This window comes from Amblyraja radiata, chromosome 23 (assembly GCF_010909765.2).
Source record: "Amblyraja radiata isolate CabotCenter1 chromosome 23, sAmbRad1.1.pri, whole genome shotgun sequence".
Classification (NCBI taxonomy): domain Eukaryota; kingdom Metazoa; phylum Chordata; class Chondrichthyes; order Rajiformes; family Rajidae; genus Amblyraja; species Amblyraja radiata.
This window is the reverse complement of record NC_045978.1, coordinates 3877063-3904279: the sequence shown is the minus strand read 5'-3', so window position 1 is coordinate 3904279 and position 27217 is coordinate 3877063. Positions and strand designations below refer to the sequence as shown.

At 46.9% G+C, this 27217-nt stretch overlaps 1 protein-coding gene across 1 annotated transcript in view; it reads left to right on the top strand.

Annotated features, from left to right (window-relative positions):
• The window catches only part of LOC116986161, a 48461-nt gene extending 23301 nt beyond the window's left edge, over positions 1 to 25160 (top strand). The window contains exons 2-8 of the mRNA XM_033041387.1: positions 114 to 281; positions 4340 to 4391; positions 6550 to 6637; positions 8431 to 8978; positions 10142 to 10264; positions 17761 to 17820; positions 24179 to 25160. Of these exons, the coding sequence (XP_032897278.1) occupies positions 139 to 281; positions 4340 to 4391; positions 6550 to 6637; positions 8431 to 8978; positions 10142 to 10264; positions 17761 to 17820; positions 24179 to 24634 (1470 nt within the window). The 5' untranslated portion in view covers positions 114 to 138 and the 3' untranslated portion in view covers positions 24635 to 25160. The remainder of the gene's footprint in view (positions 1 to 113; positions 282 to 4339; positions 4392 to 6549; positions 6638 to 8430; positions 8979 to 10141; positions 10265 to 17760; positions 17821 to 24178) is intronic.
• Positions 25161 to 27217: the final 2057 nt, after the last annotated feature.

Here is a 27217-nt window from a genome sequence, read left to right as displayed (position 1 = left end):
ATATGGGCGGAGTAGACCCGATGGGCCGAGCGGCCTCATTCTGCTCCTGAAACTTGTGAACGTTTGAAAATTGTGCTTTGTGCCGGTCAGTGACATGTGTCCTTCACCTACAGTCAAGAGAGCGACTGCGGGAAGACCATGGCTCCTCTACGACCGTTCATCAGGACAGCGGGAACTGCACAAGAGGGCCAGCCGTCCCTGCTTCTCTCCGGCTCTCTGGCAGCGGGAGGCAGCTTCCTGGGCTTCCTGGTCCTAGCATTCCTCTGCAATCAGTGCCAAAGGTAAGCGGACATCTCATTCACACGGGATTATTATCCTTGGAGATCGACACGGAAAAGCTGGAGTAACTCAGGCAGCATCCCTGGAGAGAAGGAACGGGTGACGTTTCAGGTTAGAAACACAGAAACATAGAAACATAGAAAATAGGTGCAGGAGTAGGCCATTCGGCCCTTCGAGCCTGCACCGCCATTCAATATGATCATGGCTGATCATCCAACTCAGTATCCTGTACCTGCCTTCTCTCCATACCCCCCGATCCCTTTAGACACAAGGGCCACATCTAACTCATTGTGTTAGGTTGAGACCCTTCTGGAAATCAGGGACCCAGCGTGTCGGGGGGAGGGCGCCATGAGGGGGGGGGAGGGGAGTGGGGTCGCCATGAGGAAGGGGGGAGCGGGGAGGGGGCAGAGGGGAGTGGGGAGGGGAGAATAGCAATGGGAGAACTGATGGGGGGGGGGCCATGAAGGAGGGGGGGTGGTGGGGCGCCATGAGGGAGGGGGGAGGGGGGGAAGAGCAATGGGAGAACTGATGGTGGGGGGGGGGGGGATTTGTAACTATGTAAACACCCTTCATGGGCGACTATTTGCTTACCTTGTCAAGGTACACCAAATAATAATCTCACTGTGACTTGTCACACATGACAATAAAGCCTTCATTCGTTCTTCAGACTGGGAGACAAGGGAGAAGGGGAACTGGAGGTTTGCAAAAGTACAAAGCCATTCATTTGTTCTTTGGACATTATCCTGCCCCTGGTTTCCTGATTCTCAGTCTGAAGAAGGTCTCAACCCAAAACGTCACGTCTTTTCTCCAAAGATGCCGCCTGACACACTGAATTACACCCGGACGTTTGTGTCCCTCTTCGTTGTAAAACAGCATCTGCAGTTCCTTCCGACAGGAAATACTCTTGGTTCTTACGTACGTACGTTACGTACTGCCTATTATGCCTCCCGGCATGTAGGGCAGCAACCAAGGTCCTCCACTCAGTAGTGCCGATTCCTTCAGTAGCTGTTTCCGTAACATATGTGTTTTACGAGACAGGGTTGTTGGCCCTGTGCTCAACCTCCAACCTGGAGGACCAGTGGATCGCTCCTCGTCTCACCTCTACCCTTCGACCTGTCCAGCATGGGAGACCCTAACAGGAGACGAGTCTCCCGCTGGTGTAGCTCAGTCTAGGGGTCACTGAGACACACAAGCTCCCCGACCACGACAAGGTTGCAATCCAACGAGGAGACTCTTGGTTCTGGTCGCCCCCATTGCAGGAAGGGTGCAGAGGCTCTGGAGAGGATGCAGGGCAGGTCCACCAGAATAATGTCTAGATTAATGGGTATTAACTACAGGGACAGTCTTAGAGTCATATAGTGTGGGGAAAAAAGACCCTTCAACCCAACTTGCCCACACCGACCAACATGCCCCATCTACACTAGTCCAACCTGTCCGCGCTTGGCCCATAACTCTCTAAACTAATTCTACCCGTGTACCGAAGATAGACACAACAAGCTGGAATACCGCAGCAATCCATGTACCTGTCCAAATGTCTCTTAAACGTTGCGATTGTACCTGCCTCGAATGCCTCCTCCGACAGATGGTTCCATACAAGTATAAAAAGAATCACCGTTTGATACCCTTCCTGCCCCCCCACCCCCATTAACCTTCACCAGGAGTCAACTAGAGCGGCCAATTAACTTCCCAGCACAACCTTGGGAAGGAGTCGCAGATATAGGAATATCCAAGGGAAGTTCACGCAGTCAGGGAAAACAAACTCCAAGTACGTAGGGCCTATACCCAAGGTGCAATCCAGGCCCCCTGAGCTGTTATTTGGTGTCTGTAATTGTCCCTCATGTTGGTAGGGGGTAAAATCTCAGAGGATTTAGTCAGCACCCAGGGAGTTGTGAGTCTGTGGAATTCTCTGCCTCAGAAGGCAGTGGAGGCCAATTCTCTGGATTCTTTCAAGAGAGAGTTAGATAGAGCTCTTAAAGATAGCGGAATCAAGGGATGTGGGGAGAAGGCAGGAACAGGGTACTGATTGGGGATGATCAGCCATGATCACAGTGAATGGTGGTGCTGGCTCGAAGGGCCGAATGGCCTACTCCTGCACCTATTGTCCATTGAATTAGTGACAATGTTGGGAAATATGTTACAGGGAAACTCAGTGTGGCACGGTGGCGCAGCGGTAGAGTTGCTGCCTTGCAGCGCCAGAGACCCGGGTTCGATCCTGACTACGGGTGCTGTCTGTACGGAGTTTGCACATTCTCCCTGTGACCTGCGCGGGTTTACTCCGGGTGCTCCGGTCTCCTCCCACACTCCATAGACGTAGAGATTTGTAGGCTAACTGACTTCTGTAAATTGTCCCTAGTGTGTCGGATAGTGCTAGTGTGCGGGGATCGCTGGTCGGCGTGGACGCGGTGGGCTGAAGGGCCTGTTTCCGCGCTGCAGCTCTAAACTAAACTAAACTAAATTAATTGCACTGTGATCTGATGTAGACTGGATGTAAATATCTTCCTGCATTGCAAGGAAATATGCAAAGGGCAGATATGGCACAGGAAACACTTTCAACCACAAACAATATATGTGGTGTCAATTACTTAAAAAAATTAAAGTCAAAGATGTAAATGCGGGTGTTTGTTTCAATGTTTCAAACGGCAAGTTCACACTTATGCCCCAGTTGCATTTGAACCTCTTGCATTACTACGGCATGTTGGTGCAGCGGGTAGAGTCGCTGCCTTACAGCGAATGCAGCGCCGGACATCCGGATTCGATCCCGACTACGGGTGCTGTCTGTACGGAGTTTGTACGTTCTCCCCGTGACCTGCGTGGGTTTTCTCCGAGATCTTCGGTTTCCTCCCACACTCCAAAGACGTACAGGTTTGTAGGTGAATTGGCTTGGTGCAAATGTGAAAATTGTCCCTAGTGTGTGGAGGATAGTGTTAATGTGCGGGGATCGCTGGTCGGCGCGGACCCGGTGGGCCGAAGGGCCTGTCTCCGCACCGTATCTCTCAACTGGACTAAACTAAAAAAGGGCGAGTGATTGCCGGGCAAGTTGGTGCAGGCCGCAGTTTGGTATCAGTGTCTGCACTTTTGAAAGTAAATAAATAGTCTACTTATACAAGGGAGAAAGATGCACACAGGAAAAGTGCAAATACTGCACTGGAGTCAAATGCAGCCTCTTAAACCTTTGCCTTTTATCAATTTGTCAATTGAATGCAGTTTAGTTTATTGTCACATGTACCGAGGCACTTTGGTGCAGTGAAAAACAATAGTTTTGTTTAAATCGTTAAAGTTAGTTAGTTTAAATAATTTGGTTTAGTTGGGCGTCACAGTGATACGGCGTTAGATTTGCTGTCTCATAGCACCAGAGGGCCGGGTTCAATGCTGACTACAGGTGCTGTCTGTATGGAATTAGTACATTCTCTCTGTGACCACGTGGGTTTTCTCCTGGTGCTCTGGCCTCCAGCCACATCCCAGCGACGTGCGGGTACGCAGGTTAAGTGGCTTCTGTGAATTGTCCCCTGTGCGTAGGATAGAACTAGTGTACGGGTGATCGATGGTTGGCATGGACTCGGTGGGCCGAAGGGCCTGTTCCCACGCTGTATCTCCAAAAGCTAAAAGCACGCTTCATTTGTTATTGTCAGGTGTACGGAGGTACAGAGAAAAGCTTGTTATTTAGCGTGATATCCAGTCAACAAGAAGACTATACATGATTACAATCGAACCATCCACAGTGTGCAGATACAGGATAAAGGGAGAAATACTGCTGTTAAAATGAAGATTTAATAGATTGCAGTGATTGTAATGAATAATTCCAAATCCAGCCACGATCACAAATGAATCACAATCAGCATCATCACAATGAATGGCGGTGCTGGCTTGAAGGGCCGAATGGCCTACTCCTGCACCTATTTTCGAGGACCCGAAACGTCGCCCATTCCTTCTCTCCAGAGATGTTGCCTCACCCGCTGAGTTGCTCCAGCATTTTGTGTCGTTCAAGTTCAAGTTACATATATTGTCACGTATCACTCTCCATGTCTTGATATAACCCAATGATCTGGTGTTTTTGTGGCAGAAACAATAAAGAAGAGAAATCCAGGAGGGATGGTGTGAAGCTGGTTGGTTTGGTAAGTTCTTTAACTGCAGCCGCAAGAGAAATTGGGCATCTTTAGCTCAGCCTTCCAAGGGCTCCATCTGCTCACCATGAAGCAGCCTTTGTAGCAGCTCCAAGATGGATTGCAGCGAGCGAGATGTCTTAGGCAGCATTGCAAACAGGCCCTTCGGCCCAACTTGCCCATGCCAACCGAGCAGCCCTATTTACACTGGTCCCACCTGCTTGCATTGGGCCCATATCTCTCTCAACGTTCGGGGTCGAGACCCTTCTTCAGAATCTGAAGAAGGGCCTCGACCCCGAAACTTCACCCATTCTTCTCTCCAGAGATGCTGCCTGTCCCGCTGAGTTACTCCAGCATGTTGTGCCTATCTTCGGTGTAAATCAGCATCTGCAGTTCCTTCCTACACATCTCCCTAAACCTTTCTTGTCCATCTACCTGTCCAGAGGTCTTTTAAACATTGTGATAGTCCCTGCCTCAACTACCTCCTCTGGCAGCTTGTTCCATACACCCACCCCCATTTGACAATAGACAATAGGTGCAGTAGGCCATTCGGCCCAGCACCGCCATTCAATGTGATCATGGCTGATCATTCACAATCAGTACCCCGTTCCTGCCTTCTCCCCATATCCCCTGACTCCGCTATCTTCAAGAGCCCTATCTTGAAAGTATCCAGAGAATCTGCCTCCACCACCCTCTGAGGCAGAGAATTCCACAGACTCACAACTCTCTGTGTGAAAAAGTGTTTCCTCATCTCCATTCTAAATGGCTTACCCCTTATTCTTAAACTGTGGCCCCTGGTTCTGGACTCCCCTAACATCGGGAACATTCTGGACTCCCCCAATATTTCCTGCTTCCAGCGTGTCCAAACCCTTTATAATCTTATATGTTTCAATAAGATCCACTCTCGTACTTCTTATTTCCAGAGTGTACAAGCCCAGCCGCTCCATTCTCTCAGCATATGACAGTCCAGCCATCCCGGGAATTAACCTTGTGAACCTACGCTGCACTCCCTCAATAGCAAGAATGTCCTTCCTCAAATTTGGGGACCAAAACTGCACACAATACTCCAGGTGTGGTCTCACTAGGGCCCTGTACAACTGCAAGTCAAGTCAAGTTTATTTGTCACATACGCATACGAGATGTGCAGTGAAATGAAAGTGGCAATGCCTGCGGATTGTGCAAAAACACTACAAAACAGAATAGAACAGAATCAGTAATTACATATTAGTGAGATAATTTTTTTTTAAAAGACACAACACAACAGTAGTTTGGTACCCCCTTTGCTGCAGAAGGACCTCTTTGCTCCTATACTCAACTCCTCTTGTTATGAAGGGCAACATGCCATTGGCTGTCTACACTGCCTGCTGTACCTGCATGCTTACTTCCATTTTTGTTTGAGAAATTGCCCCTCAGATTCTTACGAAATTCTTCCCCTCTCACAACCCTCTACCCTCTGGTTCTTGATCCCCCCTACTCCGGGTAATAGACTCTGAGTATAAGGCATTGTGCAAATCCGACTTGCTAACCCTTAAGGGCCTCTCCCACGATGCGAGTTCACCCAAAAGCTCTCCCGAGTTTAAATTTTTTTTCAAACTCGTGGTATTCTACGAAATCCTATGAACTTCCACAAGTATGTTCATGAGTTGCTACGAGTAAAAATTAACTTTTTTTTTCATCACAAGTATTTATTTACTCGTGGACATTTTTCACAGTTGAAAGAACTTCAGGAGTAAAAAAATACTCGTGATGAAAAAAACGTGGAAGATTGTAGGAGTTCGTAGAATACCACGAGTTTGATTATTTTTTTTTTCGGGAGAGCTCTTGGGGGAACTCGCATCGTGGGACTTTCTAAAATGGGTCACATGCAAGTCTCAATAAACAGCTGGTTAGGAAAGAATTTACTTTTCACTGTTAAAGTTTTGAGGATATTTTTAATATCACATTTCCAGAAATGAAATACTGAATTAAAATGGCAATGCGTGAAACATCAACTGGTGCAGGAAGGAACTGCAGGTGATGGTTTATACAAAGTGCTGGAGTAACTCAGCGGGTCAGGCAGCATCTGTGGAGAAAAAGGAATAGGTGATGTTTTGGGTCGGAACCCTTACTCAGACTACTCAACATTAATTGGACCAAGTATACGTTTAACTGGTTTAGCTTTTGTCTTCAGTCCGTAGGTTCCACACCACAACTTCGACCCGTTAGTCTACCTGAAGCCGGAGTTCGTGATCCCAACAGAATGTTCAGCAGTGGCGATAGTAAGTAAAAGATATTCATTAAATTTCACAGTTTATAAAGGGCACTTTTTCTAGCATTGCTACAAACAGAATGGTAAGGTCATAAGTGATAGGAGCAGAATCAGGTCATTCGTCCCATCAAGTCTGCTCTGCTATTCGATCGTGGCTGATCTATCTCTCCCTCTCAACCCCATTCTCCTGCCTTCTCCCCATAATCCATGACACCTGTACTAATCAAGAATCTATCCATCTCTGCCGTAGAAATATCCACTGACTTGGCCTCTACAGCCGTCTGTGGTTAAAGAATTCCACAGATTCACCACCCTCTGACTAAAGAAATTCCTCCTCATCTCCTTCCTAAAGAAACGTCCTTTAATTCTGAAGCCGTGGCCTCTAGTCCTAGACTCTCCCACTGGTGGTAACATCCTCTCCACATCCACTCTATCCAAGCCTTTCACTATTTGGTAAGTTTCCATGTGGTCCCCCCCCCCCCCCCCCTCATTCTTCTAAATTCCAGCGAGTACAGGCCCAGTGACAATAGACAATACACAATAGGTGCAGGAGTAGGCCATTCGGCCCTTCAAGCCAGCACCGCCCTTCAATGCGATCATGGCTGATCAACCACAATCAGTACCCCGTTCCTGCCTTCTCCCCATATCCCCTGACTCCGCTATCTTCAGAGCAGTCAAACGCTCATCATATGCTAACCCACTCATTCCTGGGATCATTCTTGTAAACCTCCTTTGGACCCTCTCCAGAGCCAGCACATCCTATGGTATGGTATGGTATGGTATGGTATGGTACTTTACTTGTCAGATGTGCCGAAGCACATTGATGCTCATTTTTGTATACAGTCCAGTACACGTATCACTATACATGAGCACTTAAGGGCCTGACCCACTTGGCATCATTTGCGCGTCACGCAGATGGAGCGCGAAGATTTTGAACATCCCAAAATCCTGGGGCGCTGCGCGCGACCACGCGTCACTGCCTACATCACCACGCACCATCCGTGAGCTATACGGAGCGTTTGAGCTAGGACTCTATTCCCTGGAGCTCAGGAGGATGAGGGGTGATCTTATAGAGGTGTATAAGATCATGAGAGGAGTAGATTGGGCGAGCACACAGAGTCTTTTATTCAGGGTAGGGGAATCGAGAACCAGAGGACATAGGTTTAAGGTGAGGGGGGGACAGATTTAATTGGAACCTGTGGGGCATCTTCTTTACACGAAGGGTGGGGTGTGTGAAGAATGAGGTGGCGGAGGGGGTAAATGAGGTATTATCACAATGTTTAAAAACCATTTAGACAAGTGCATGGATAGGGCGGGGTTGGAGGGATATGGGCCACATACAGATAGGTGTAGATGGGGCAAGTTGGGCTGAATGGCCTGTTTCCACACTGGATGACTCTATGACCTTCTAGATGCTTATAGACAATAGATAATAGACATTAGGTGCAGGAGTAGGCCATTTGGCCCTTCGAGCCAGCACCGCCATTCAGTGTGATCATGGCTGATCATCCCCAATCAGTACCCCGTTCCTGCCTAGTTACTGGAAATGCAGATTAGTGCAGTTAAAGCTGTGTAGATAGTGTATACACTGGCATAGTGTGTTTTTTTCTTTCCCTGAAAGAATTGCGCAAGAAAATGCTCTTTGGTTTTGCGTTCCAAGCGGCAGAGGTTAAATGAGTCTGAAGAAGGGTCTCGATCCCAAACTGCACCCATTCCTTCTTATCCAGAGATGTTGCCTGTCCCGTTGAGTTACTTCAGTATTTGGTGTCTATCCTGGGGTGAAATGATTCTCTTTCTCCGCAGATGGACTGAGAAGCTGGCCGGCGAGCGTGGATTGTCTCCGACAATCGGGGACCGAGCTCTCAGAGGAGTTCTCCGAAAACTGCAGGGTTCCTCAGCTCAGGGAACTGCCGAATGCTCCTGGAAGCAACTACACTGGAGGGAAGCTGGTTCATTCGAGAAAGGTGCACGATACGCACTTCGCCCGCCCCCAGGTCACGAAATACACTCGTCCACAGAGCGCCGTCGAAGACTCCTTGTACGAGAGCGTTGGATCCAATTATGAGCCCGTTGCCATTGAGCGCCAGTCCAATCACAGATACGGGCCGAACGGACGAGAATGGGCCGCGCCAACTCGAACACAGCAAGGTTCGAAGGAACCGGCGGCCAACATGGACTCACCAGAGTATGCCTCCATTCGGAAGGCAAAGAAGAAGGAAAATAATCTAAATCGGCAAGAAAAACCATTCAGAAGAGATATAAAGAATGGTTGCGTGTTGGTACCTGGGTCAAGAATCTGTGGAGAAGAGTCAAGAATTACGGAAAATTATGCCGATTTTTCACAGGCAGAGGTATGTTCATTAGTTCATAAGCGCTAGGAGCAGAATTAGGCCATTCTGCCCATCGGGTCTACTCCGCCATTCAATCATGGCTGATCTACCTCTCCCTCCCAACCCCATTCTCCTGCCTTCTCCCCCGTAACCCCCAACACTGTATTCTTCTTTTGAAGCTTTCATCTTGACTACAAATTAATACGGAGCACTTTTTACAAAAATATTGAAAAGTGAATTATTTCTTGCTGAATTAAACCATTTAATTAAATGTTCAGTTAATGAGTGTACAAAAGCATGATGGTTTAGTATCATGAGACTCTGGGGTCAGTCTGCACAAGGTCCTGACCTAAGACGTCAGAGTTTGCACCTTCTCCCTGTGACCACATGGGTTTTCTCCAGGTGCACCGGTCTCCTCCCACATTCCAAAGACATACAACCTACAGGTTTGTAGGTGAATTAGCTTCTGTAAATTATAAAATGTCCCTAGAGTGTAGGGGATGAACTAGTGTACGTGGATGGCTGGTCGGCGTGGACTCGGTGGGCCAAAGGCCCTGTTTCCGTGCTGTATCTCTAAATGTAAATGCACAGTAACGGCCACGGAGGCGCAGCGGTAGTTGCCGCCTGACCGCACTTGCAGCGCCGGAGGCCCGGGTTCAATCCCGACTACGGGTGCTGTCTGCACGCAGTTTATACCTTCTCCCTGTGACCGTGTGTGTTTTCTCCGAGATCTTTGGTTTCCTCCCGCACTCCAGAGACTTACAGGTTTGTAGGTTAATTGGCTTGGTGTATGTCCAAATTGTCCCTAGTGTGTATAGGCAACATTTCGGGCCGAATAGGAACCGTTTTAGGAAATAGGCAACGTTTCAGGCCGAAACGTTGCTTATTTCCTTCGCTTCATAGATGCTGCCGCACCCACTGAGTTTCTCCAGCATGAATAGGTGACGTTTCGGGTCGGGACCCTTCTTCAGACTGAGGACGTCTGAATTCTTCGGGAGTCTGAAGAAGGTTCCCCGCTCTGAAACGTCACCTGTCCATGTTCTCCAGGGATGCTCCCTGACCCGAGTCGCACCAGCACTTTGTGTCTTTTCTTTCAAATTAGACAGATTTGGGATGATGAGTTTTGTTTGATTAAAGCGGCAATTAGATCTCGGCAGCGACCTTTAATTTATTTTATATTCCAGAATTTCAACTGGAGGATGCAAGGCAGACAGCGATCAATAACCGACCCAGATGTCATGAATTCAATGGGGAGAACGGCCTGTGGGAGTCAAACGGAGGAACAAGTGTACACCAATAATGTCAAGGTAGACACCCAGACTATGATGAAACATAAAATGATCATTTTGAACTTGATTCAACAGACAACACGAAGCCTTTGTGCTATTTGTCACTTTGATTCACTGTATGTACAGTCATGTTCTTTTTCCAGTTTTTAATTTTATTGTCCCATTTACCCATTTTGATAATTGAGAGTTCAGATATGCAGCACGGAATCAGGCCCTTTGGCCCATCGAGTTCACGCCAACCGTCGATCACCCACACCAGTATCCCACTTTCTCATCCGCTCCCGACACCCTAAGGCACAATTTCTGTTACAGAGGCTGATTAACCTCCAACCCCGCGTGATTTTGGGATGTGGTGGGAAACCGGAGCACCTGGAGGAAACCCACGTGGTCACTGGGAAAACGTGCACACTCCACATAGACAGCACCCCCAGGTCAGGATCGAACCTTGGTCTCTGGCGCTGTAAAGCAGCAACTCTGCCGCTGCGGCACTGTGCTGCCATGACCTAATCAAATGGTGGAAGTGACCAAGGGAGTCCCCTCTCCCTAATTTGTCCCTATGTTTGCTTTGGGAGCAACTTGCGTTAAGATCATCGTCACTTGTACCGAGTTGCGTGCTAACCAGTCAGTGGAAAGACAATACAAGCGAGCTTCTTCTTCTTCTTGAGTAAGCCGTGCACAGCCTAAAGTTGTAGGACAACTTGTTCTATTTGATCTTATTTGATTGTGACAAGCGAGCTATCCACAGTGTACAGAAACATGGTAAAGGGAATAACATCAATAATGTTGAGTGCAAGATCAAATCCAGTAAAGTCTGATCAAAGATAGTCCGAGGGTCTCCAATCAAGTCAAGTCAAGTCACTTTTATTTCTATAGCACATTTAAAAAACAACTCTCGTTGGCCAAAGTGCCTTACATTGGTGGAGGTACTAGCGTTATACAACATTGGTTCATAGACTAAATACAAACATCACTACATACATGTAGCCCTCACTCAGAGGACGTCAAGAAAGGCTTGGGAGTAGAGATGAGTTTTAGGTCTCGACTTAAAGGAGTCGATGGAGGGGGCAGTTCTGATGGGAAGGGGGATGCTGTTCCACAGTCTAGGAGCTGCAACTGCAAAGGCACGGTCGCCCCTGAGCTTATGCCTAGACCGCAGGATGTTCAGTAACCCCAAGTCGGCCGATCTGAGGGACCTGGAGGTGGTGTGGTGGGGTAAGCAGACTTTTGATGTAGGTGGGGTAAGGCCCGTTGAGGGCTTTGTATACAATGAGGTGGATAGTAGCTCAGGACCACGCTCCAGTAGTTGGTCGGATGGAAGTGATGTCTTGTGTAAAGGAAAGGCCAGATTGTAAAGGATGCCATGAAGCTGAGCTAGCTTAGGGTGTGTAAGACCGACTGGTAATTGTATGATTTATGAGAGTGAAAAGTGAATGTGTCTTGTCCCTGCACGTTGAAACATTGCAGTTTCAGCAATGTGCAGTTCACAAATAGGTAACAGGTCTTTCTTCCCTCGAGATGTTATCTTCGGTTTATTATGCTAAGGTGTAGTTTCATTGTTAGACAATAAAATAATACGCAACATGTCTGTAGTTGGCGGGGCAAGGCTACATTTTCCGAATAGTAACCTGATATTATTCAACCATTCACATCCTACAGGATTGCGTGTAGGCGCAAGGAACCGCAGGTGCTGGTTATTACGCAAAAAGACACAGAGTGCTGGAGTAACTCAGCGGGTCAGGCAGCATCTCTGGGGAATATGGATAGAGTGTGGACCCTTCTTCAAACCCAAATCGTCACCTATCCATGTTCTCCAGAGATGCTGCCATTTTGTATCCTATAAGAATGCGTTATTTTTGTACATAGCTTTGGTTTAGAGATACAGCACGGAAACAGGCCCTTCGGCCCACCGAGTCTGTGCCGACCAGCGATCCCCATCCATTAACACTACCCTACACACACCAGGGATAATTTACACTTACATCAAGACAATTAACCGACAAGCCTGCACGTATTTGGGGTGTGGGAGGAAACGGGAGATCCCAGAGAAAACCCGCGCAGGTCACGGGGAGAACGTACAAACTGCGTACAGGCAGCACCCGTAGTCGGGATCGAACCCGGGTCTCTGACGCTGTGAGGCAGCAACTCTTCCGCTGCGCCACCGTGCCACCCGGTTCTCGAACTATTAACTGCGTTAAAGAGTTCAAGCGTTTATATTCAAAGAAATTATAAACTGAAAACAAATATGTTCCATTTGATCAAATATTTGAAACCAAATTCAACTTGGCTGTGGTCAGAAGGAGGGTTTTGAGCCAAAACATCTTCCATCCATTCCCTCCATGTTCCCGATGTTGGGGGAGTCCAGAACCAGGGGCCACAGTTTGAGAATAAGGGGCAAGCCATTTAGAACGGAGATGAGGAAACACTTTTTCACACAGAGAGTTGTGAGTCTGTGGAATTCTCTGCCTCAGAGGGCAGTGGAGGCCGGTTCTCTGGATACTTTCAAGAGCGAGCTAGATAGGGCTCTTAAAGATAGTGGAGTCAGGGGAGAAGGCAGGAACAGGGTACTGATTGGGGATGATCAGACATGATCACATTGAATGGCGGTGCTGGCTCGAAGGGCCGAATGGCCTACTCCTGCACCTGTTGTCTATTGTCTACTGTCTCCACAGATGTCACCTGACCCGTTGAGTTCCTCCAGCACTTTGTCTTTGGTTCCAGCTCTTGCATTTCCTGGAGCCTCAACTTATCTCGCCTGGTATCCAAAGTATTTCTCTCAGAATGGAAATTTAGTGAGGGACATAATGCTATTGCATTTCATGTTTCTCGTTTTGCTTTTTGTTTTCATCAATAGTTTTAAATTCCACGCCTATTACTCCGCCCCCTCATGGATGAAATACTCCTACATTCTTCCTGCCCTTGCGAACATGTCGGTGATACGGACAGTGCATGGAATACATCCATGCACAGGTGGCGCTGTGGCGCAGTGGATAGAGCCGCTGCCTCACGGTGTCAGAGTCCCAGGTTCGATCCTGACCTCGGGAGCTGTCTGTGTAGAGTTTGCACGATCTCCCTGCGACTGCATCAGTTTCCTCCCTGAGCTCCGGTTTCCTCCCACGCCCACAGACTTGCGGGTTTGTAGTCTAATTGGCCTTCATCCACACCCGAGGCGTCTTGCGACGTTTTACCGCATTAAAGATGCAATGTTCATTTAAATTGTTGCATTGTTTCATTCATGAATTAAGCCAAAATTAGATTACCTTGAAGCAAAGGTTTAGTTTGGATCGTCGCATGCATATAAAATCACAGCTAATGTAAAAAAGATTTTCTTCAAAAAACCACCAATTAATCAAGACATATCAAATATAATTTGGCAGAGATGCCAGTTACTGTGCCAAAGGTTAAGATCCAGATGTGCTACAGAGAATGTCTCATTCAAACCAAGTACTCTGTTATAATTATTCCCATCCGTCAGACCTTGTTCATCCAAAATGCAACTAATTCTCGCTCCAATAAATAAGTGTAGCATCACTTCAATCATACCTAACGCAGAAATAATTGCAACTTTTATTTTTCTGTAGTCCTAATTATTTTTTAATGCATGATAATCGACATATTATGTATTCAAGATAGAGTTAGATAGAGTAAGTGAGTAAAGGGCCTGTCCCACGAGCATGCGACTTCATGCGGCAAGTGCGATCTAAGCGACTCCATGCGGCAAGCGCTACCTAATGTGGTCGCTTGAGCCGTACGGCCTCGCGGGGCCGGTCCCACTTCGATCGCCGGAGCCGTATGGAGTTGTGCGGAGCTGGTCCCGACATCACGCGGGGCTCCGAAAAACTGACCGTGTTCAAAAATTCTGCGCGGCAACGGCCTGCCGGCCCGCAGCCGCCTCGACGCTGTACGTCACGCTCGAACTTCCCGCGGACTTCGCTCGCACTTCATGTCACTCACTCGACCTCCGCGCGGCCCCCCGCTTCTGGTTAGGTCGCGCTTGCCGCATGGAGTCGCATGCTCGTGGGACAGGCCCTTAAGTAAGTTTATTGGCCAAGTATTCACATACAAGGAATTTGCTTTGGTGCTCCGCCCACAAGTAACAACATGGCATACCGTGACAGTTACGAATGACTCAGAAAACACTAAACATTAATAATAATAAAACATTCATGATAAAACACCATTGATCTTAGGTCTTAGGGCTAACGGAATCAAGGGATATGGGGAAAAAGCAGGAACGGGGTACTGATTTTGGATGATCAGCCACGATCATATTGAATGCCGCTGCTGCCTCCACCTGTTTTCTATGTTTCTAAACACAATAGCACAGCGGTAAAGATGCTGCCTTGCAGTGCCAGAGACCCGGGTTCGATCCTGACCTTGGGTGCTGGCTGTGTGAAGTTTGTGCGTTCCACGGTTTAAGAATAAGAGGTAAGCCATTTAGATTTAGAATTTAACGGATTTAGAGCGGAGACGAGGAAACACTTTTTCCAAAGAGTGGTGAGTCTGTGGAATTCTCTGCCTCAGAGGGCAGTGGAGGCCGGTTCTCTGGATACTTTCAAGAGAGAGCTAGATAGGGCTCTTAAAGATAGCGGAGTCAGGGCATATGGGGAGAAGGCAGGAACGGGGTACTGATCGGGGATGATCAGCCATGATCCCGTTGAATGGCGGTGCTGGCTCGAAGGGCCGAATGGCCTACTCCTGCACCTATTGTCTATTGTCTATTGTTCTCCCTGTGATCACATGTGTTTCCTCCTTAAGGGAAACTTGTAACAATTATCCCTTGTGTGTGCAGGGTAACTCCAAATGTTAACTAAACATGAGGAGGAGTTTCTTTAGTCAGAGGGTGGTGAATCTGCGGGATTCATTGCCACAGGTGGCTGTGGAGGCAAAGTCACGGTGTATTTTATAAATGGACATTGATAGGTTCATGACTCGTAAGGGCCTCAAAGACTACGGGGGAAAGGCAGGAGAACGGGTTTTGAGAGGGAAAAAATAGATCAGCCATGATTGAATGGCAGGACAGACACGATGGGCCGAATGGCCTAATTCAGCTCCGATATCTCCTGGTCTTCTGTATGTGTTGTCCAAGTGGGAGTGTGGATTGTTACGTTGTTTACTCAGCTGAAAAGGCAAGGTTTGCTGCGATGGATTGCCAAAAACATTCAACTGTACGGACTTTATCTTCCCCGCAACTCCCCGAAGTCAGGTGGTTGGGGGAGGATGTCTTAATAACTTTTTATTTACTGTTTTAAAATTTGTGTAAAACTTTATGAAGTTAATTCTCTTTGCCAGTTGGCTCTTCCGAACGCTTTGAAGGGTCTGAGTGTCAAAAAGCAAACTACTCGCCGAGCCAAGAAGTGAGATCAGGATTGTGAAAGGGAAATTTAGGAGTGAGTTTGTTTGCAGAGATAAAACAACAGCTGGAACAAATTGTGGAGAACCGTGGTCCCCAAAGCCATCCGCCTAATAAACCCCACAACCTCAAATAAGCTCCAAACTACATAGACCTGGGGCCACTGGGTTTGTGTGTGTGTGTGTGTGTGTGTGTGTGTGTGTGTGTGTGTGTGTGTGTGTGTGTGTGTGTGTGTGTGTGTGTGTGTGTGTGTGTGTGTGTGTGTGTGTGTGTGTGTGTGTGTGTGTGTGTGCATATACATATGTGTGTATGTGTGTATGCACACATATATATAAACGCATACATGTGTGCGGACATACATATGTGTGTGTATATATGTGTGTGTATGTACACATGTACATATACACATACATGTGCAAACATACTGTACATATATGTGTTTGTGTATGTGTGTGTGTGTATATTTATGTGTGCATACACACATACATACAAAATATGATTCAAAATTTAATCTCTACTCACTCCGACCTGCGCAAGATAACCACTTATGAGGTGTTTGTGCAGTAATCAACCAGAAGTGTGTGCGCATATATACGTATGTGTGTATACATCTATGTAGAAATATGTGTATGTATACATCTTATGTATAAATATGTGTGTGTATATATATTTGTATATGTGTGTGTGTGTGTATATACTGTATGTGTGCATGTATATATATGTCCCTTTGTGCCTATATGTCAAGCCTATGTGTATTACACAGTACATATACACATACATATATACACATACACACTATATATCTATATATACATGCATAGATATACTGATCTTTTTGTTTATTACATTATTTACAGAGTACTATGTTTACATATTGTGTTGTGCTGCTACAAGTAAGAATGTCATTGTTCTGTGTGGGACATGTGACAATAAAACCCTTGGTTGAGTCCAGCACGTCGGGATGGCTTCAGGAAGAGTGAAGAGGCGAGAGCAAGTTTCTGATCCGGTCATAGAGAAATTGAAAAGTTTCTCCCAGCTCAACTAATCTCATAACCTCAGGATGAGATCACAGTAAATCGCTGTCATTCAATTGAAATTATATGAGATTGATGCTGAGTTTAAGTTATTGGTCCTTCAATGCTCTCCTTGGGTTAGCAATGGCAGTTTAATTTAGTGTAGTTTAGTTCAGAGATACAGCGCGGAAACAGGCCCTTCGGCCCACCTGGTCCGCACCTGGAACATGCTGCAGGATATGGAGGTGGAGGCAGATACAATAGTGATGTTTAAGAGGCTTAAAGGGCCTCTCCCACTGTACGAGGTCATTCAAGTGCTCTCCCGAGTTTAAAAAAAAATCAAACTCGTGGTAAGCACGTAGAATGTACGTAGCGGGTACGTCGGAGTTCGGGACGTCTCTTAGCGGCTCGTAACACTAACAGCAGGTACTTGAGAAACGCAGTAAGCTCGGGAAGACTTGTGAAGATTTTTCAACATGTTGAAAAATGTCCACGAGAGCCCCGAGTACCTACGAGCGGCCATTACTGTAATTCTCCGAGTTCGATTTGGGGGAAACTCGGGAGAACTCTTGAATTAGCTCGTACAGTGGGACAGGCCCTTTAGGATGGACACATGGACTTGCTGGGAATGGAGGGATATGGTTCATGCGTATGTAGATACTGTAAGAGATGGTAAATGATTCAATGGTCCTTTATTGTCCCGTGTACCGAGGTACCTGTCCGCCCGAACAGTCAGAAAGCCGTCCGCGCTCACACTGGACTCATGGCGCGATATCCCCGCAAACACCGAGACCGCGGCCTTCCCTCCGAGTCCCCACCAGCGCGGGCAGCACGTCCATCTTGGTTTTCAGCGACCTCACATTCCCCACTGTGATGGAAGGCGAATAACTTTGCCCCTCTTCCTCCTTTTCTCCCGTGTCGTGTTCAACACAGACATTGTGGGCTGAAGGGCCTGTTCTGGTGCTGTACTCTTCGATGGTTCTACAAACCATGAACCAAAAACACCACATCATTGAAACAGGAGACTCATTGAAAATGAACCAATAAATTGAATGACAATGAACGAAATAAATAGATTTTTTTCAGCAAGTGTAGATATAAAAACAATGTTACGTTTTACTGTCATTATAATAATGTTATCCTTATTACAGGGAGAAAACAAGTTTGTCAGTAAATCCCATGAGAAGCTTCATTCAATGACTGATGCAGAGGTTGGTGACATTCAAATCTTCCCTAAACTGCCGGGACTGTCATATGCTGAGAGAATGGAGCAGCTGGGGTTGTACACTCTGGAGTTTAGAAGGACGAGAGGATATCTCATTGAAACATATAAGATTGTTAAGGGCTTGGACACGCTAGGGGCAGGAAACATGTTTCCGATGTTGGGGGAGTCCAGAACCAGGGCCACAGTTGAAGAATAAGGAGTAAATGCCATTTAGAACAGAGACGAGGAAACACTTTTTCTCACAGAGAGTTGTGAGTCTGTGGAATTCTCTGCCTCAGAGGGTGGTGGAGGCCGGTTCTCTGGATGCTTTCAAGAGAGAGCTAGATAGGGCTCTTAAAAATAGCAGAGTCATGGGGATATGGGGAGAAGGCAGGAACGGGGTACTGATTGGGGATGATCAGCCATGATCATATTAAATGGCGATGCTGGCTCAAAGGGCCGAATGGCCTACTCCTGCACCTATTGTCCATTGTCTAAACCTCGACTATCATCGCAACAATATATTTATCATTTGTCATTTATTTATTTCACAATTAAAGGACGTCCTTTTAGGAAGGAGATGAGGAGGAATTTCATTAGTCAGAGGGTGGTGAATCTGTGGAATTCTATGCACAGAAGGCTGTAGAGGCCACAAGTCATTGGATATACTCGTCAGAGGTAGATAGATTCTTGATTAGTACGGGAGTCAGGGGTTATGGGGAGAAGGCAGGAGAATGGGGTTAGGAGGGAGGGATAGGTCAGCCATGATTGAATGGTGGAGTAGGCGATGAAAGAGGAAATGTTCCCCTGGAAGGAAGCCACTGTTGGCAGGATATTTGAGCCGCAGAAACAATTTCAGTGTTCTGGACAACAATTTCACCGATAAGATTAGTTGAGCTGAGCTGAGCCAAATAACCAAGTATTCGAAAGATAAAACTTTCAGCCTAACATAACATAATTATCTAAATATTATAGAATTCTATGGTACAAAAGCACCTTAATGGGTCCGTATCTTTGTCTAAGTCCCAATACTGTCAGAGTCATTTCGGTTTCTTTATTATTGTCATGTGTACCGAGGTCCAGGGAAAAGTTTTTATTGTTGCGGGCTAACCAGTTAGAGGAAAGACTATACATGATCACCATCGAGCTGTCCACAGTGTACAGATTCAGGATAAAGGGAATAGCGTTTAGTGCAAGGTAAAGTCCGATTAAAGATAGTCTGAGGGTCTTCAATGAGGTAGATGGTAGCTCAGGACCACTCTCTAGTTGCTAATAGGGTGGCTCAGTCGTTGCCTGATGACACAGGCCCTTCGGCCCATCTTGTCCATATATCCGAACGTCTTTCAAAAGTTGGAATTTTATCCATTTCTCTTGCTTCTTCTAGCAGCTGATCCCAGGTACAGATGCCCCTCTGTGTGGAAAAGATTGCAGCTATGGTCCCTGTTAAATCTCTCCTCTCTCACCTTAAGCCTCTAGTTGTAGAATCCTCTACCCTGGTTAAAGACAGTGAGTGTTCACTTATCCATGCCTCTCAAGAGCTTGTACACCTCAATAAGTTCATCCTTCAGCCCCAAAGAATAAAGCCCCAGCCTATGCAGAACATGGATCCCTGCAGAACATGGATAGGTAACGTTTCCGGTCGGGACCCTTCTTCAGACTTAGTACTTTTTTAAAGAAACAATGGAATCTTGGGGCCGCACGTTGGCGCAGCGGTAGAGTTGCTGCCTCACAGCGCCGGAGACCCGGGTCCGATCCTGACCACGGGTGCTGTCTGTACGGAGTTTCTACGTTCTCCCCGCGACCTGCGTGGGTTTTCTCTGGTTTCCTCCCACACTCCAAGGACGTACATGTTTGTAGGTTAATTGGCTTCAGTAAAAATTGTAAATTGTCCCTTGTGCATAGGATAGTGTTAATGTACAGGGATCGCTGGTCGGCATAGGCTGAAAGGCCTGTTTCCTCGTTGTATCTCTAAAAACTAAAAAATGTCATCGGCAGATCGTAGGTAGAGAATTCCACATTACAACTGTGATTGCTGCACAAACCCAGTTTGTAGGCCGGGAATTTCTCTTCACAAATGCCGATTTGTTTGTTGTATGTTAGTCATAGAGTCATAGACTGATACAGCGTGGAAACAGGCCCTTTGGCCCAACTAGCCCACACCAGCCAACATGTCCCAGCTACCCTAGTCCCACCTGCTTGCATTTGGTCCATATCCCTCCAAACCTGTCCTATAATAATAACTTTATTTAATAATAACTTTATTTATAAAGCACTTTAAACAACTGCAGTTGCCACAAAGTGCTGTACATGAGAACTCATGGACAAAAAGCTATTACAAACAATTAAAAACCATTAAAAACCGTTAAACGAAGGACTATAAAAAACACACTAAAAATTAAAAGACATTAAAAGCACTAAGAACAGGAGCAATGCCTCAGCCAGTGTCGAAAGCCAAAGAATAAAAATGTGTTTTTAGGGAGGATTTGAAGATGGACAGTGAGGGGGCCTGTCTGATGTGCAGCGGCAAGGTGTTCCAGAGTGCCGGAGCAGCAACAGAAAAGGCTCTATCCCCTCTGAGCTTCCGCTAGACCTTGGTACCTCAAGGTACCTCTATCCATGTACCTGTCTAACTGCTTCTTAAATGTTGGGACAGTCCCTGCCTCAACTACCTCCTCTGGCAGCTCGTTCCATACACCCACCACCCTTTGTGTGATAAAGTTACCCCTCAGATTCCCATTAAATCTTTTCCCCTTCACCTGAAACCTATGTCCCCTGGTCATCGATTCACCTACTCTGGGCAAGAGACTCTGTGTATTTACCCGATCTATTCCTCTATAAGATCATCCCTCATCCTCCTGCGCTCCAAGGAATAGAGTCCCAGCCTACTCAACCTCTGTCTGTAGCTCAGACCCTCTAGTCCTGGCAACATCCTCGTATATCTTCTCTATACCCTTTCCAGCTTGACGACATTTTTCTTATACACGGTGTCCAGAACTGAACACAATTCAGTGTTTCCAATATTTGTAGAATTTCTTCATATTTCCAACTTGTGCTTTATTTTTTAATCTTTCCACTGAAGTGGTCAGTTATTGATCCAATTACTTGATTTGAATCTTTTATCAACATTGAGTGTTTCCTGCGCTCAGTAAGTTTTAGTTGAACTAATTCATGCCAAACAAGTGGAGCTTTTAAATAATTTGTGCTCGCTTTAATAACAGCAAATGGACATTCAAATTACTTGATTTGCTTCTGGAAGCTTATCTTTGTTCTAAAATATATACTTTTAAAACTAGAGCCAAAATATTTTCCCCTAGGAAAACTAAAGAGGGATATTACTGGGGAAATGAGAACCGTGTTGTTAGCTGATACTCTGATACTGTTGCTGTTTGGGTTGAGGGGAGACCTGAGTGAAGTAGATACATTTATGAGAGGCCCAGATAGGGTAGACAATCAGAACCTTTTACCGAGCAGGGATCTACCACATACAGATTCAGATTCAGATTCAGATTCAACTTTAATTGTCATTGTCCGTGTACAGTACAGAGACAACGAAATGCATTTAGCATCTCCCTGGAAGAGCGACATAGCATATGATTTGAATAAATATTTACATTAGCATATATACAGACATAGTGTTTTTCCTGTGGGAGGAGTGTCCGGGGGGGGTGGGTGGGGTGATTGGCAGTCACCGAGGTACGATGTTGAGTAGAGTGACAGCCGCCGGGAAGAAGCTGTTCCTGGACCTGCTGGTTCGGCAACGGAGAGACCTGTAGCGCCTCCCGGATGGTAGGAGGGTAAACAGTCCATGGTTGGGGTGAGAGCAGTCCTTGGCGATGCTGAGTGCCCTCCGCAGACAACGCTTGCTTTGGACAGACTCAGTGGAGGGGAGCGAGGAACCGGTGATGCGTTGGGCAATTTTCACCACCCTCTGCAATGCCTTCCGGTCGGAGACAGAGCAGTTGCCATACCATCCTGTGATGCAGTTGGTAAGGATGCTCTCGATGGTGCAGCGGTAGAAGTTCACCAGGATCTGAGGAGACAGATGGACCTTCTTCAGTCTCCTCAGGAAGAAGAGACGCTGGTGAGCCTTCTTGATCAGAGTTGAGGTATTGTGGGTCCAAGAGAGGTCATCGGAGATGTTGACTCCCAGGAACCTGAAGCTAGAAACGCGTTCCACCTCCGTCCCGTTAATGTGGATGGGGGTGTGCGTGCCGCCCCTGGACTTCCTGAAGTCTACAATGAGCTCCTTGGTCTTCTTGGAGTTAAGGGCCAGGTTGTTGTCAGCGCACCATGCTGCTAAGTACTAGACCTCCTCCCTGTAGGCCGACTCATCGTTGTTGCTGATGAGGCCAATCACCGTTGTATCATCTGCATACTTGATGATGGTGTTAGTACCATGTACAGGTGTGCAGTCATAGGTGAAGAGGGAGTAGAGGAGGGGGCTCAGCACACAGCCCTGTGGAACGCCGGTGTTCAGGGTGAGGGTTGAAGAGGTGTGCTTGTCTAAACTAACAGACTGGGGTCTGTTGGTTAGAAAGTCCAGTGTCCAGTTGCAGAGGGAGGGGTCGATGCCCAGGTTACCGAGTTTGGTCATCAGTTTAGATGGTATAATGGTGTTGAATGCTGAGCTGTAATCGATGAACAGCATTCTTACGTAAGTGTCTCTATTGTCGAGGTGGGAGAGGGCGGAGTGAAGTGCCGTTGAGATGGCATCCTCCGTACTCCTGTTCTTGCGGTAGGCAAACTGATCCAGTGTGGGGGGTAGGCAGCTTTTGAGGTGTGCCAGGACCAGCCTCTCGAAGCACTTGGTGATGATGGGGGTAAGTGCAACTGGGCGGAAGTCGTTGAGGCTTGCCGCAGTGGAGTGTTTTGGCACTAGATACTAGATAGAGGGCATTGTTTTGAAGTAAGATGGCCAAAGTTTAAAGGCAATGTGAAACTGTTTTTCTTACACAGAGGGTGGTGAATGCGGGGAATGTGCTGCCAGGGGTGGTGGTGCACACCAGACACAATAGTGGCATTTAAGAGACTTTTGCATCGGATCAAGGATATGCAGGGAAGGGAGGGATACGGATTATGTGCAGGCTGATATGGCTTTGACATCAGTTTCAGCACAGACATTGTGGGCCGAAGGGCCTGTTCCTGCGCTGTGCTGTTCCATGTTCCAGTAGCCCATGGAGTCTTAATAGCCTCAATGCTATTAATAAAAGGGGCAGATTATTTTCGAGATGATACTGTGAAATTGTGCAGACAAAACTTATTTAAACGTCCCGGATACTTTAACTGGTAATCTATGCATTTGGTAAACAGAGAAAGAGAGAGTTGCAGATTCCTGTTTAGGAAAGAACTGCAGATGCTGGAGAAATCAAAGGTAGACAAAACTGCTGGAGAAACTCAGCGGGTGAGGCAGTGTCTATGGAGCGAAGGAATAGGTGACGTTTCGGGCCGAGACCCTTCTTCAGTTGCAGCTTCCAGTCATTTACTGTAAATTGAAGGTATAATAAGAAGAAACATGGAGACATAGAAAATAGGTGGAGGAGGAGGCCATTCGGTCCTTCGAGCCAGCACCGCCATTCATTGTGATCATGGCTGATCGTCCCCTATCAATAACCCATAGAACAATAGAAAATAGGTGCAAGAGAGGATAACATATCATTTTCCACTTCAGTAAAGAGCTATTCAGAAAGTGTACATTATTAAAAACATGTAGGGAGGAAACCCGAGCACCTGGAGAAAACCCCCGTGGTCACAGGGATAACGTGCAAATTCCACAAAGAGACTGCGCCTGAGGCCAGGATCGAACCCGGGTCTCTGGAGCTGTGAACACTGTGAATGGCTCGATTGTAATCACGTGTTGTCTTTCCGCTGACAAAAGCTTTTCACTGTACCTTGGTACACGGGACACTAGTCAAGTCAAGTGAGTTTATTGTCATGTGTCCCTGTATAGGACAATGAAATTCTTGCTTTGCTTCAGCACACAGAACATAGTAGGCATTGACTACAAAACAGATAAATGTGTCCATATACCATGATATAAATATATACACACATGAATAAATAAACTGATAAAGTGCAAATAACAGAAAATGGGTTATTAATAATCAGAGTTTTGTCCGAGCCAGGTTTAATAGCCTGATGGCTGTGGGGAAGTAGCTATTCCTGAACCTGGTTGTTGCAGTCTTCAGGCTCCTGTACCTTCTACCTGAAGGTAGCAGGGAGATGAGTGTGTGGCCAGGAAACTGAACCGATCCGAACCGTGAGGCAGCAGCACTACCTGCTGCGTTACTGCGCCGACCTTTTCACTTCTTGTTTATCACCTTCCTCGAAATCTGTCTACGCTACTTAACACACGTATTCTCTTGCAGATTGCAGGAATGTACTCCAAGGTGGCAAAGAAAGCCTTCAGGAAGGGGACGCCATCACCGCTAAATATGGGTCATCGCAAAGACATTCCAAAGCTCTACTCCCGGTCGACAGGGAATATCAACGAAGAGGAGCCTGATTACGAATCGATTAAGAGCCCACACTGGCACACTGGCAGCCAGATCCTGGGCGAGAAACCCTGTCACACCCCGGTGAAGGAAAGGAGGTGGCCGGTGAAACTACAGGAGAAGAGCCAGGATGAGGAAATGGCAGATCCGGGTTACGAAGCGATTGATCTGAAATGGAAGAGAATCGTTATTGCAGTCGGTGCGAACAGAGCATTGAACCGTGCCGCAGAGGGACAGACGGAAAACTATTACGAAAGTATCAGTGAACTGCAGCAGAGCCGTGCGTGTACATCTGATGGCGGCAGAGAGCACTTTATTACAGGACTCTAGGGCGGAGATTGGCAACCTACGGCCCAGGGGCCAGTTCCGGCCCGTAACCCAAAATCATCCGGCCAGCAGGCGCATTTCTTTTCAATTCGTTTCCGCGACCTGGGAACTGTAGCCAGTCTCGTGGCACACAGGCGAGCTGGGAACTACAGCTAGTCTCAGGACATGCAGGCAACCTGGGAACTACAGCTAGTCTCGGGGCACGCAGGCGAGCTGGGCGCTACAACCAATTTATTAACTATGGCGATAGATGTGGCCCGCCATCCTCTCGCAAACATGGGTCCTGGCCCCAATGCAGAAAAGGTTGCCCACCCTACTTACACGCCCCGTCGACTCTACTCCGCCATTCCATCATGGCTGATCTAACTTTCCTCCTCAACCCCATTCTCCTGCCTCCTCCCCATAACCCCTGACACCCGGACTAGTCAAGAGTCTGTCTATCTCCGCCTTAAAGATATCCACTGACTTGGCCTCCACAGCCGTCTGTGGCAATGAATTCCACAGATTCACCACCCTCTGACTAAGGAAATTCCTCCTCATCTCCTTCCTAAAGGAACGTCCTTTTATTCTGCGGCTGTGACCTCTGTTTTTTTGTGAGGATGGGGAGATTATAAAGCACTGACACAGTACCAGCGATATTATTACCTAGAAGACAATTTGCTTCCGTCCATGTTACATTTAAACGTTTCACCATGGATTTACGCCATTCATATTTGATCCAAGGTGATGCAGGAGAAAGCCGGATTATATTTTTTAATTGATTGACAGATTCAACATGGAAACATTGAATTGGAGATCGAATTATATTTTATTGACCAAACTGAGATATTTTGGTGAAGAAGTCTAAATGACACAGTGCGATGTAATTTGAGCCTTTCGGAGAAGGTTTCACCTTCTGAGAAGTCCTTTTGATTTGAAGTGGAGAGAGCATAATCATTTTGCTATACAATAATCAATAAGCTTTGAGTCATAGATTCATAGAGTGATAACAGGCCCTTCGGCCCAACTCGCCCACACTGGCCAACATGTCCCAGCTACACTTAGTCCCACTTGCCTGCGCTTGGTACATATCCCTCCAAACCTGTCCTATCCATGTACCTGTCTAACTGTTTCTTAAACAACGGGATAGTCCCAGCCTCAACTACCTCCTCTGGTATCTTGATCCATACACCCACCACCCTTTGTATGAAAAAGTTACCCCTCAGATATCTATTAAATCTTTTACCTTTCACCTTGAACCTTTCAAGAGAGATCTAGATAGGGCTCTTAAAAATACCGGAGAGGGGATATGGGGGGATGGCAGGAACGGGGTACTGATTGGGGATGGTCAGCCATGTTCACATTGAATGGTGGTGCTGGCTCGAAGGGCCAAATGGCCTACTCCTGCAACTGTTGCCTATTGTCTATTGAACCTATGCCCTCTGGTCCTCGATTCCCCTACTCTGGGCAAAAGACTGTGATTCTACCCGATCTATACGTCTCATGAATTTGTATATCCCAATAAGATCTCCCCTCATCCTCCTACGCTCCATGGAATAGAGACCCAGCCTACTCAACCTCTCCCTGTAGCTCACACCCACTAGTCCTGGCAACATCCTCGTAAATCTTTTCTGAACCCTTTCAAGGTTGACATTATCTTTCCTATAACATGATGTCCAGAATTGAACACAATATTCTAAATGCGGTCTCACCAACGTCTTATACAACTGCAACATGACCTCCCGACTTCTATACTCAATACTCTGACTGATGAAGGCCAAAGTGCCAAAAGCCTTCTTGACCACCTTATCTACCTGCGACTCGACCTTCAGGGAACCATGCACCTGTACTCCTAGATCCCTCTGCTCTACAACACTCCCCAGAGGCCGACCATTTACTGAAGAAGGATTTCAACCCAAAACATCATCTATTCCTTTTCTCCAGAGATGCTGCCTGACCGGCTGAGTTACTGCAGCATTTTGTGTCTATCTTAAGCATAACAATTTTGTTCCAGTCAGGCAGGTACGTTTAAAGGAACTGCAGAGTTTGGTTTACAAAGAAAGACACAAAGTGCTGGAGTAACTCAGAGCATCAGGCAGCATCACCGGAGAACATGGCAAAGTGGAAAACATGGATCCATTACCTTCGTAGCAAGCAACTAAAACTTTTCACTCTACCTCGGCACACGTGACAATAAATTAAACCATGTTCTCCAGAGATGCTTTCTGACTCTCTGAGTTACTCCAGCACTTTGTGCCTTTTTTTGTAAACCAACCATCTGCAGTTCCTTGTTCCTACATTCCTCCAGCATTGACACTGAGGTGCAGGGGGAACAACACTTCTGTTTAGGAGGGAACTTCAAATCCACCTTCCCTCTAGTTGCTACAAGAGATCCCCAGCACAAGAGGTAATAGACAATAGGTGCAGGAGTAGGCCATTCGGCCCTTCGAGTCAGCACCGCCATTCAATGTGATCATGGCTGATCATACCCAATCAGTACCCCGTTCCTGCCTTCTCCCCATATCTCCTGACTCCGCTATCTTTAAGAACCCTATCTAGCTCTCTCTTGAAAGTATCCAGAGAACCGGCCTCCACCGCCCTCTGAGG